We start from the raw sequence: 13,063 nt of genomic DNA on the forward strand, positions 1-13,063 counted from the left end.
TTTCTCAGGGAAAACTCTCTGTCCGGCTCTAAATCAGAGCAAACATCAATCCGGAGAAATCCCAAATGGCCATTTGCTCTGATTGAGCGCTAAATACTTTCTGACTTGTAGATTCCTCTTCCTTACCCCCCACTCCTTCTTCTCTAAGGTGCCTCTGACAGAAGTGGTGGAGCCAGTAGACTTTGAGGAGTACCTCGGCAGCCACGTGCCAGATGCTGAGCCCGGTCCACTTCGTGATCTGGTTGAGTTTCCCACAGATGACTTAGAGGTGATCCATCAAACACGGGACTGTCGAACACTGGAACCTGGCATCCCTGAAGCTGAGTAAGTGGTGGGATTGTTAATTGTGGATTGTGGTTCTTCTAATACAGGGGTCCCCAGACTACGGCCCCCGGGCCGGATGCGGCCCAATTGGCCTCCCAATCCGGCCCGCGACGACCCCCGCCGCCCGCTGCCGCCGCCCGCTCTTACGGCGCACGGCGCGGCGGCGATCTTCACAATCGGAAAAAAATCGCCGAAAATCCTTTGTGCGCATGCGTATGGGCCTCTCCCGACCCAGAAGAGGTCATTTCTGGTGCACTTCCGGGTTGGGGGAGGCCCATACGCTTGCGCACAAGCGATTTTCGGCGATTTTTTCCCGACCGTGTGCGTGTGCGCATGCGCACAGGCATGCACTCCCCCGCCCTCCGGCCCGCTGCGCGCGCACTCCCCTGCCCTCCGAAGCCCGGTAAGTCTGGTGACCCCTGTTCTAATACTTGCGATAAGCACCTCTGCTTCCATTTACTCCTGCAGCCTTTCACTGCAATGCCCCCTTCACCTCAGGACAGTTGTATGTAAGAGTTGCCAAGGAAAAAGAACGTGGCAATTTGCTGGCAGTTTTCTGCATTAGAACTTGCTAGTTCTGCAGTATTGACTAGCAAAAACGTGGTAGGCAAAATCTATTTTTTAATCTTAACAATTTCAGCGTGGCTGAATGCTGCTTTGGAAGACGGATTTAAATGACAATATAACTGACTTTTGACATCTGCATAAAGTTTTTGGGAAGGCATCCATTTAATTCCCAAAGGAGACTTAAGTATGAAGAGGTGTAGGTCCATTCTTGAAAGTCATCTGGGATTTTATAAGATAAACCCCCGGTGGGTCCTGCTTACAGGTCTTTCCCCTAAGATGTGTTGATAAAAATTCTGAAGGGTTTTTCACAATTCTGCCTTTTCTGTAATCCCACAGAGAAAGAACATATTAATAGGAAAATAGACTTCATTGCACTATTTGTCATGGCATGTTGGGAAACTAAGATGCAGAAATCATCACAAAAACCATCCAGTTCACCATGCTCGTAGGAAGGAATGACCAGGTTTTCAAACAGAAGGGGGGAAAACACCACTCTTGACTGCTACTGAAACCCAGGAACATCTGTAGGCTCAGAGTCCAAGCACAAGGAGGCTATTATTGTAGTGTTTACCAAGCACTAAGGCTAGTAGTTTTCAAGGGCCACATTTTTAATTTGTCTCTATGTGAGAAAAAAGAATATCCAGGAGGTGTTATCTGTTGTTTAAGAAAGACGTGGAGGCAAAACATGTGGAGAGAAATTTGATCCTTATCTCTCCTTGCAGATAGGTCTGTAGATGTTACTAACCTGTGGACATTTTTACTAGCCTGCTTGTCTTCCTCTTTCACTCTTCTCCAGGAAGCAGGATGCTCGCGTACGAGATGCTGTACAAGTCTACACAGAAGACTGGGTCATTGTCCAAAGAAAGTAGGTTGGGTAGCTCTGCACCTCTTCTTTGAGAAAGGATAGCAAAGACTGGTTCTTTGTTATTGTGGCAATGGTGAAATGTGGTTGCAGTGCTTACGGTAATCTTTTTGGATGTGGATTGAATACAGACCTAACAGAAGGAACCTTTGGTAGGGGAGTGTTGCGTTTCAAACCGAAAAAAGATTTTTAACAAACACTCTTCTAACTAAAGGAACCTATTAGACTCCTTTTACTTCCACCTAGACTAGCCGTGACTTGCACCTTCCCACAAGCTGTTACTCACCCATCCTCCAGCCCTCTGACTTTCTATGGAACTTCCTTAAGATTGCATTGGAGTAAATCCTTGCACTGTAGTAATTGTATCTGCTTATAATTGACCATTTGATAGCCAGAGCCCTAGTTGCCCAAGTCCTTTCAATTACTGTACAGCATAATTATTGCTTCAGCAGTCATTCCGTATCTATTCCTCAACAGGCAAGTTTATCCCATAATAATTTCCTCGGAATAAAGTGGTGCCTCGCTAGACGAATTTAATTCGTTCCACAGGTCTTTTCTTATAACGAAAAATTCATCTAGCGAATCCCATAGGAATGCATTGAATTTTTTTTTTGCCCATAGGAACGCATTAATTGAATTTCAATGCATTCCTATGGGAAACCGCGATTCGCTAGACGAATTTTTCATAAAACGAATTCGTCTAGCGAGGCAAACTCCGCTCGAAAAATCATTTCGTTAAGTGCAAATTTCATTAAGCAGGGCATTTGTTAAGCGAGGCACCACTGTACTATCAAACACAGCTTTCAAATCTATGAAAGCTGCGCAAAGTTGGCCCCGTTGAGGTGTCGAGTATTTCCGGGCTAAGTGATAAAGAATAATTGCCTGATCTGTTGTGGATCGGTTTAATCTAAATCCAGCTTGCTCGTGCCCAATCAGGTCAGCCTCGACTGACCACTTCATCAACCTTGCAGAGCTCTGAGTTATATGCTGACAAGTCCTCACTTCTGTCAGCAATTGTGCTGCAGCATTCTGCACTAATGGTAGCCTCTGGCTATAAAATATCCACATATAATTTTTCAGCAAAGTTCTCAAAGCAGTTTAGGGCAGCAGTTCCAAAACGGCTTACTTTTACATTTAGACTGTTCCACAAAAGACATACAGGCCATCTTGACAATATCACAATTTCCCTCCCTTCCAATTTTTGGTTTTCCTTCTTCCTGCCTTTCTGGTGCTGCCATTCTCTCTTCCTCTCCCCCACTCACTCAACCAAATTGTGCTGGAAAGTTCCCATAGCTTTATTGCAATGGAGGAACCCAAATGAGACACCCTACAATAAACTGTGTTGCCCATAAGTATCCATACAGAAAATCAGGAAGCATCCAAAGTTTGCATACAAAAAAAGAGAAACGAATCTCTCCTTGTTACTGAAGTTATGACACCTGTGTTTGGCATAAAGTATTTAAATGCACAGGTTGAGATGGTCCTCCTACAAGCTTTTTTGCCCTATCAGTTTCTTTTAACAACACAAACTTTTGAGCTTGGTTTGGTAAGAAATAAAGTTGGTCTTTTGTATTAGGTTTTTCTTTTTAATTTTGTGTGTTATGGCTGCTTCCAGTTTAATATAAGTCTTTCATCATATATCTGACTTGCTAGAATTTTTATATAATACATTCTCAGGTTTTTTTAACCATTTTTATTTTGTGACTGGACAAAATAAATGAATAAATGAATATTGTATGCTCTTTTTTTAGAGAAGCTATTGGCAGAGGCATTTTGGGCTGAAACACATTGGGTGCCTTGTATAAAGGAAATAAGCCACACCCTTTTTGGGAATCTCTGAGATTAATTTATCCTTTTTGCATACCTGAAATATTCATAGCAAGGTGAACGGCACCTTTGTAGAGGTTGATGTGATTGTCTTTTAAAGTCTCTGCATTTTAAGTCGCAAAGGTTCCCAGGAGCCATTATCATCACTCTTTCTTCTGCCCTGGTTCAGGTACCAAAGGCTGAGCACCATGTACAACGCTATTACGGCCGAGAGGCAAAGGGATAGGCAGAAGGGGCTGCCTAGGCAAGTCTTTGAACTTGATGAAGTAGCTGAGGAGCGGAGCAGTCAGGGGGATTCGGTAAGTCAAGTCAGATTTGTAAAATCTAGCATGTTGGAGTGGCTCTTCTGTGCCCTGAGTTACAATATAATATGAAATACCATCTTTTTTGCAGTTTGCATTTCTTTTTTTTAAAAAAAATTATTTACCCTTTTCAGGTTTATACATTTCACTAATTTTACAATCATTTTAACATTTCAACGTTTGACTTCCTCCTCCCTCTTTTTGCGGTTCCAAATTAACTTAATTGCATATGCAAATTAACTTCATTTGCTCATTTATTCATCTACTTTAAATATATCTATCTATATATATATAAACATGTAAAGGGTGCATGTGTGTGACACCGAACGGTTCTCAGAAACCGCTTGACCGCTTGCGTTCAAATTTGGACACAACGTTCCATGCCACTATGTGGGTGTTGTTATAAACTTACATTGCAGAAATATGATACCTATCACAGGTAAAAACGGCATTTTATGGAAAAAAAATAGCACCCTCCAGTGGACGTCAAAGGAACACAGCTAGAAAACCTTGGCCCTCTATCGGAGGCTACACTGGTACTGCAGCGACAGGGCCGAATGGAGGCTCGCCTTTACAGACTAGGCCGAATGGAGGTGGGGGCTCGCCTACCTGTGGGTTGGGGGCAGGAGGGGACAGGATAGGTCATGGATCGGGACAGGGTGGGGGGAAAGCACAGGGGTGAGCCACAGCAATGCGTGGCCTGGCCAGCTGGTACTCTTATAAAACTGTGGGTTATTGCAATAATCCTGCCAATGTTCTTATCTGTTTACAATTTATCTGTAAATATTAAATTTGCCATTTATAACAAGTTTGATCTCTTATTCTTCTGGTAAATCTTGCCATTTCTGCATATTCCATAAGTTTTTGTATCCATTCTTCCTTTGCTGAGAATCACTTTGCATTTCTTACTGCAGAAAGTATTGATCAGATGTGTAGAGATCTTTCCCATTCTGCTTAATTCAAGAGGGTTCTGGAAGCTTCTCTGTGTGAAAGAAACAAGCAGAAAGTTCATGATGTTTGGGTTATTCTTTCAGGGAAGCTGAGTACAGCTAGCTTAAACTTGTTTTGTTATCTCTTCTGTCAAGATCATGCTTACTATAATAATAAGCCAGAAGGAGCCTGGGTTTCACTTTCTCTAACTCTGGGCAATCCCCCCCCCATTTTCTTAATTTTGAGCCCCCTAAAATAGGGGGGCGTCTTATACACGGGGGCGTCTTATACATGGGAAAATATGGTATGCTGAGCCTGGCGAAATGCTCTGGGCTGCTGTGCATTTGCTAGATACTCTGTGAAGTTTGCTGTGGTCAGTAGGAAGACAATGTAGCTTTCGGCAAGGCAGTGCCGTGGACAACAAGGCCTTTTACCATAACATCAGGTATTCCTTGTTCCTTCCAGGAAGACCTGAAGCGCTGCTCCACCTCCCTTGATGACACACCCCGTGGCAGCTGGGCCTCCAGCATCTTTGACTTGAAGAACTCTGCGGCTGACTTCTTGTTGCGCTCTCTCTTGGTGTGCACTGCCATCGAAGAGACTGACCGCACGAATGAGGAGCTGCGCAAGAAGAACCGGCACGGTGAAATCCTGGCCCTTTACCCAGCCCCAGATGAGGTGAGTGCAGGCCCTGAGATTCCAGTAGCTTTTGCATGATCCTGTAGCATCCAGGAGATGGCAGGTATGTTTGGATGTGGGCTGATGAGGATTGGAAGGTGCCCGTTTGCCTCTTGGGGGCAGATACCGGGCTGTGCAGAGGTTGCTTTGATGGCCGCAGACTTTGCTGAGTGTTTGGTAAAGGTTGGAGGAAAAACCACCACAGTCTTGTCATTCTTTTTTTAAGTGGTTTTGTCAAGAAATGGGAGCAGGAGGATCATTACTTTGCCTGGCATTCTTCCTCTTCCTTCTCCAGAGATCTCAGAACTGCCCAGTTTCTTCCCTGCCCTACGGCACTCTGTTTGGACTCACTTTTGTTCAGGGCCGTCTTAAGGGTATCCAGCGCCGTGGTGCAAAAATCCCTCTGGCGCCCCCCCCCCAGTTTCCCTCCGGCCTGAACTCACCTCCAGGAAGGATCACCTGCTGTACCCTGGCCTCAATGAGGAAGGCCTTTTAAAAAACAACAACATTTTTTTAAATATATGAAAGTAAAAAAGTAAAAATAAAAATAATAGTAATAGTAATAATGATAAAACGGTGGCGATAGCAGTGGCAGCATTGCTTACCTCCCTACTCTCCCCTGAGCGACGCAGCTGGCAGGCGTGCAGGACGGAAAGGGGAGGCTGCTGCGCAGCTTTTCCACTTGCTGGGGCGCCCCTGAGCGTCCAGCGCCCTGGCGCATTGCGCCAATAAACCCAGTGGCAAAGACGGGCCTGCTTTTGTTCTAGCAAGCTCCGATACTGTTTTCCTAGTGCTAAACACATGGTTATATAGATGATGTGCTTCTCTTTATCTTTTCAGGATGAGGCAGTAGAACGCTGCAGCATCCCAGAAGTTCCCAGGGAGCACTTTGGTCAGAGGATCCTGGTGAAGTGTTTGTCTCTGAAGTAAGTCACTTTTTATTTGCCAGCCAAACCAAAAGTAGGACATACATGGAAGTTTGGGTCCATTGCAGTGCTTTTCACAAATGCTTCTGTGTATGGTGCTGTGCAAAGGGTGTGAGGCTCTGGGTGACTGTGAACTTTGTGTCAGTTTGCATTTCTTAGTGCAGAAAGTATTGATCAGATGTGCAGAGTTCTTTCCTATTCTACTTAATTCAAGAGGGCTCTGGAAACTTCTTTGTGTGAAAGAAACAAGCAGAAGGTTCCTGATATTTGGGTTATTCCTTCAGAGATGCTGAATACAGCTGGCTTAAACTGATTCTGTTATCTCTTCTGTCAATATCATGCTGACTATAATAATAAGCCAGAAGGAGCCTGGGTTTCACTTTCTCTTTCTATCTTTTTCCTTCTGGTGTGGTGTTCTGTACATAGTATGCTTAGTGTTAAGGTTTAGTCTTATTATAATTTATCGTAAGTTTTAAGTTAAGTCTGCTGCAACTGGATTTCTTGTGGACAGTGCCAGTCCTGAATGTATTGGATTTGTGTCCATTATGCTCATTTGCCTTCAGTAGCAGTAAAGCTCTGCTGGATGAAAGATTCATTACCTCTGGTTTATTTTGGGGGGGAATCCTGTAACGTGTTTAAGTTTTACTCTGCTAACTATACATTGGGGTTCTGCTTTGGATCAGTATTGAGTAGAATTTGCTGGAGGATTTCAAAGCTGACTCCCCGGAAAACCAAATTCTGAATCCAGGGGTCTGTTTCTTATGCACTATTCTCACTTGAGGGTGTGCATGCCTCTGTTTCCAGTCATTTCATGGCGGAGAGCAGCACTGGCACCAGATTCAGTCCACACAAGAGCCCCCCCCCCAATGCTAAATTGCAAACAATCTGCAATTGCCTTGGAAAGAAGGCACTTTGTTGCTTTACCAGGAGATGCCCATGTTCATGGACAGCGCAAGGTGCACTGCTGGCTATTGCTGAGGTATGGTTGTTTTCTCACCGAACCATCTCTCTCTCTCTCTCTCCCCTCTCTTCTCTCTCATCCCCTTCCATGGAGCAGGTTTGAGATTGAGATCGAACCTATCTTTGGATCGCTAGCGCTTTACGATGTGAAGGAGAAGAAGAAGGTACTACTCTGTGATTCTGAGCAATACTTGTCTTTACAGCTAGAAGCAGGACCATTTTATAAAATGGGCAGAAAGCAAAGCATAGAAAGGTAGGGTGCAAATTGGTCAGTTGCCTAAAATTGCTGAGATGCAGTATGTTTGAAGGACTAGTTTGATAGACATAGGAAGCGCTGGGTTGGAGATGCTCTTGATTATGTCCATGCAGCACATACACAAGGCTACTTGATGTGTCTTCTTACTAGTTCCCCTGGAATCAGAGCAGTCTGCAGTCTCTTCCTGTCCTGGGCCAGGTAGGAACCACCTCCAGACATTCCGGAGGAAAGGAGGCATTTTCTCCCCTAGCTATTGCCCTGCCTTCAGTTAGTGTTGCAAACTCTCGTGGGTTCCTGCCTCAAGCGCTTCCTTCTAGTTAGAGGAGTTTCAAAGCGAGGAGAATGAACTGCCTCAGCTGAGCCATGAGGGAAAGGTGGATCAGAGGATTCCGCAGGCAGCAGCTACGCAGGCGCCATCATCTTTCACAGATTGTGCTTTACCTGACCCCTCGCTCCCGTCCCAAGGACACAGGGTGACTTCAGACGCAGTGAGAAGCCTAGCCAGCTGCATGCCCTGCTGCCTCTGTGTTCTCTCTGGCTGGATCTATACAGATTTTTTAAAACGCTATAGAAAAAAACGCTATAAAAACTCTTAATGGAAAATCCCATTGGCGACAGATCACTGCTCTATATCACCATCTGGTGGCACATGTTTATAACACAGTTATAACGATTTACAGTACGGTGGCACCTTGGTTTACGAACTTAATCCGTTCCGGAAGTCCGTTATTAAACCAAAGCGTTCTTAAACCAAGGCGTGCTTTCCCATAGCAGCAGGGAACTCAATTTACAAATGGAACACACTCAACATGTTCTGCTCCCAAGGCAAACCAAAACATCTACTTCCGGGTTTGCAGCGTTCTTAATCCAAGTTGTTCATAAACTAAGCCAGGCATCCCCAAACTTTGGCCCTCCAGATGTTTTGGACTACAATTCCCATCATCCCTGACCACTGGTCCTGCTAGCTAAGGATCACGGGAGTTGTAGGCCAAAACATCTGGAGAGCCGGAGTTTGGGGGTGCCTAAACTAAGCTGTTCTTAAACCAAGGTACCACTGTAATTGACAAGTGTAGCTGAGGCCTCTCTCTTCTCCCCAGCACAGTCTCCTAAGTTTGGCTTTAGTAAGCACCTCAGGAAACTACAGTGTGGAACCAGGCAGATCTGGCAGAAGCCAGTGGGAAACAGGGCTGCTGCTCTCTGGCTGCAGGAAGGAGAAGGCCCAGGTGTCTTGTTACAGTAGTGGTGGCAACAGCAAGCCAGATTTTAAGACCACAGTGGATAGGCCTTGCCCAGATCTAAAGTCCTCTGTCTGTTGTGGTGCTCCCAGCTTTGCTGCTTTTATTGCTGTGACAGGTTGGGAGTGGGTCTCGAGTGCGTGGTAACTTTGCCCGGCTTCGGCCATTTCCCCAACTTTTCTAGATCTCTGAAAACTTCTACTTTGACCTCAATTCGGAGCACATGAAGGGGCTTCTGCGAGCGCACAGTGCCCACCCTGCTATCTCCACGCTGGCCCGCTCGGCCATCTTCTCCCTCACACACCCTTCTCCAGATATATTCTTAGTGATCAAGGTGAGATGTTTGATCTTCAGTCACGCCTCCAGAGCTCACCCCCCCTTTGCAGCCATTGTGGCAAGCGCTCTGTGTGTGTGTGTGTGTGTGTGTGTGGTGGAGGCGCATATGTTCTGCCTCCTGTGAGTGTCGGAAAATAACTTGTTTGAGCTTGGGCATCAGAATTATCAACCTGAGAATCTCAGCTGTCCTTAAAACAAAACAAAACAAAACATGTTTCTAGTTCCTATGGGTTTGGAGGGAGATTTGAATGTGTATGGGCAATGTCTAGCAGACTCTCTGAAACTGGAGTGAGGCCTGGGAGGGCCTATTCCTTTTTCATTTTGCTTATGGTTCTGGTTAGCTGAATGAATAATGCAAAATAAACATAATTCAAAGAAAAGAATGATTGCATGGTGCAGAACACAATTTTGCTCTCCCTGCCCCATATTTTTCTTTTCAAGCACTGAGTAAGCCCAGCTCTGGGTACAGGGCTTTTTCATCTTTCCTTAGCTTCAGGGACAGCTGAGAGGACTCTCTGGTTGCAGGCCCTAGCTAGTTGTAGAACTTGAGGTGGAGCTCACAGCACTCTTTGGGAACTTCCAAGGCATCTGCTGGACTTCATCACCAGTAACTTGCTTTTCCTTTCCCTGCCCAGCTGGAGAAGGTGCTGCAGCAAGGAGACATCAGTGAATGCTGTGAACCGTACATGGTCATGAAGGAGACCGATGCTCTGAAGGTAGATGGAAGCAAGATGGGGAAGCAGTTGGGTTCCTAGCCATACTGTGTGTGTGTGTGTGCTAGACTTGGTCCCGGGTTTCAATTCTACCCATATCATTAAATCCCTGGATGCCCTGGGATGACCTCTTGCATGTTCTCAGTGGAATGAAAATGGCCTGCTTTACAGGTTTATTTTATGGGTGGATGTGGTGGGGGTTCAACATTTACAATTTGGTCCCAGTAATGGTGAAGTCCCCCCCTTGTGCTTCCTTTTTAAATTTTTATTTATGATTTTCAATTTTATACATTTCAATAATTTTACAATCATTTTGACGTTTTGAAACTCTATTTCCTTCCCCTTCTTTCTGCGGTTCCTTGAATCCCCCCCCCTGCATACTCCAAATTAACTTAATCATTTATTCATTTAAATGTATACTCTTATAAAACTGCAGGTTATTACAATAATCTGCCAGTGTTCTTATCTGTTTACAGTTTGTTTGTAAATATTCAATAAACCATTTCCATTCTTTTATAAAAAGTTTGCTATCCTGATTTCTCCCCCCCTTGTGCTTCCAGAACAAGGAGAAGCTGGAGAAGCTGCGGGTGGCAGGAGAGCAGTTCTGCACCCGTCTGGGAAGGTACCGCATGCCATTTGCCTGGACTGCCATCCACCTCGTGAATATAATCAACAGCACTGGGATGCTTGAGAGGGATGCTTCCGACTCTGAGAGTGGTGAGTATAGTGCCGTGACCAAGCTCTGTGAGAAAGGATGCTTCTTGTCCTGTGGGGAGTTGGCTGCTGACACTGCTTTTCTTCCAGTTACATGGAGCTTTTGTCCAAAGGAACCTCAGTAGTGTGATGTAGTGGTTAGAGCAGGCATAAGCAAACTTGGCCCTCCAGATGTTTTGGGACTACAATTCCCATCATCCCTGACCACTGGTCCTGTTAGCTAGGGATCATGGGAGTTGTAGTCCCAAAACATCTGGAGGGCCGAGTTTTCCTATGCCTGGGTTAGAGTGTCAGACTGGGACCCGAGTTTAAATTCCCCAAATGGTCATGAAGCTCACTAGGTGACTTTGGGCCAGTCACACACTCCCAGCCTGATCTACCTCACAGGGTTCTTGGGAGGATAAAACAGGGAGGGGAACTTTGTAAGCCACCTTGAGCTCTTGGGAGGAAAGGTGGGGCACAAATGTAACAACAACAACAACAACAACAACAACAACAACAACAACAACAACAACAACAACAACAACAACAAGGCATTACTGGACGGGAACTCCCTGTGTCTAGGCTGCCTGGTAGGTGAGGATCATGGTACAAGGTGGAGTGGGTCAGGGAAGAGAGGAAAATGCCACAGATTGCACTGTATGTTTATAATCAGAAACGGGATGAGTTGTAACTGCCAGTTGTACATCACAGGAGTAGTTTAAAGCTGACTCGCAGCATGCTGGCATTACAAACAGAGTAAAATCAAGCCACCAATTTGCAGTCATGTCCATGCAGCCCTAAAGCTCGCAATACAGAAATGTAGAAAGAGGTAGTTTGTTTATGCTCATGAGCTAGAGATTGAGACAAAGGAAGCGGCTCTCCTTTCTTCAGAGAAGAGTATGCTGACTCCTTCCTTCAATCTATCAGTTATACAACAAGCGTAACCGATTGCTATAATCAATCACTAATTTATAAACATATAATGCAGAATAACTTCAATAACACAACCATAAACGTCATATCACTCGTGATTCAATCCGACATCAATGTATTCAGTCATATGCTGTAGTTCATATTGGGTATCCATATGACATATAAATTGGTTCAAATGTACTTCCAAATGGATGTGTAATACTTGAGTTTTTTTGTTCACCGCTACCAGGAATATATAGTTTGGAATATACTGTGTCTGACGATGTCAGTTAGCGGTTATTCCACAGAATGGATAGTCCAAGCGCGGTGACAAGTATAGGTGGCAGCGGAGCATCCAGGTGAAGACGAGACGTATATATGAAGGTGGCAAGGGAGTATCCGAAAGCAAAAGTCAAGGTTACCCAGGTTATGTGCCTTGTTTCGCCAAAGTTGGCTTCTTCAGTGAGCGAACTGCTTTCCACAATAAAGTACTAGCTGGAAAACTCCAGGAGTTATTCTGCGTTATATGTTTATAAATTAGTGATTGATTATAGCAGCCGGTTACGCTTGTTGTATAATTGACGGAGCAATGGATTCAAACTACAAGAAAGAAGCTTCCACCTAAACATTAGGAAGAACTTCCTGACAGACAGAGCTGTTCGACAGTGGAATTTGCTGCCAAGAAGTGTGGTGGAGTCTCCTCCTTTGGAGGTCTTTAAGCAGAGGCTTGACAGCCATATGTCAGGAATGCTTTGATGGTGTTTCTTGCTTGGCAGGGGGTTGGACTGGATGGCCCTTGTGGTCTCTTCCAACTCTATGATTCTATATACTTACTACTCGTAACCTAGGTTTGTGTTGTGTGTCCTTCAATCTATCAGCAGAGAAAAATTGGGGATGAGGAGCATCTTCTGAGTGCTCTGTACAGCAGGCCTCAAGTGTAATTTACATTATACCATGTCTACTAGAGCACGCAAACGGTTTTTTTTAATGTGGTGGGCTTAACTGCAGGGGCCTCTCGGTGCCTGGACATCTGCCTGCATAGAGCGCAGTGCAAAGTACCACCTCTGTAGCAGACTCTGACTGATGAAGGGGTTCTTTTCCATGATCAATCATTTATTGCTTAAGTCTAAAACTGCATGATATGAGTGCATAGAGTTGGGCTGGAGATTCTGAAGTTTGGTTACATTGCAAATTGTAAGGTATTTGTCAAGTGGCAACACTGCACTACTTTGGAAAAGCTGCTTGCAGTGTTATTGTGGGACACCGCTTGGTTTTTGTAGAAGCAACTCTTCTAAGTTGTTGAGGGAGCTTGTGGGTAGTTTCTGCAAAATGCCTATTAGCGCTACCACTGCGCTGTTGTGCAGCATTGTGGTCTCCGTTAGGTTTGCCCTCACAACAACTTTGAAAAGTAGGCCACATCCCCCTCCCCAGCGCTGTGGGCATGAAGCTGAGAGGCAGTGATAGCCACTCACCAAGCATGAGTTCCTAGCAGAGCCCGGTTCTCTTCTCACTGTTGCCTATTGCCTAAATATAAGTCCT

At 45.0% G+C, this 13,063-nt stretch overlaps 1 protein-coding gene across 3 annotated transcripts in view; it reads left to right on the forward strand.

Annotated features, from left to right (window-relative positions):
* DOCK6 (dedicator of cytokinesis 6) overlaps positions 1-13,063 on the forward strand; it is a 104,403-nt gene that overhangs the window by 20,476 nt on the left and 70,864 nt on the right. For all 3 annotated transcript variants that reach the window (XM_060268862.2, XM_060268859.2, XM_060268860.2), the window contains exons 3-11: positions 149-324; positions 1,688-1,756; positions 3,750-3,879; positions 5,278-5,490; positions 6,331-6,416; positions 7,474-7,540; positions 9,052-9,201; positions 9,839-9,919; positions 10,477-10,633. In XM_060268862.2, the coding sequence (XP_060124845.2) occupies positions 149-324; positions 1,688-1,756; positions 3,750-3,879; positions 5,278-5,490; positions 6,331-6,416; positions 7,474-7,540; positions 9,052-9,201; positions 9,839-9,919; positions 10,477-10,633 (1,129 nt within the window). The remainder of the gene's footprint in view (positions 1-148; positions 325-1,687; positions 1,757-3,749; positions 3,880-5,277; positions 5,491-6,330; positions 6,417-7,473; positions 7,541-9,051; positions 9,202-9,838; positions 9,920-10,476; positions 10,634-13,063) is intronic.

This window comes from Zootoca vivipara, chromosome 15 (genome assembly GCF_965207765.1).
Source record: "Zootoca vivipara chromosome 15, rZooViv2.hap1.1, whole genome shotgun sequence".
In the NCBI taxonomy this organism is placed as follows: Eukaryota; Metazoa; Chordata; class Lepidosauria; order Squamata; family Lacertidae; genus Zootoca; species Zootoca vivipara.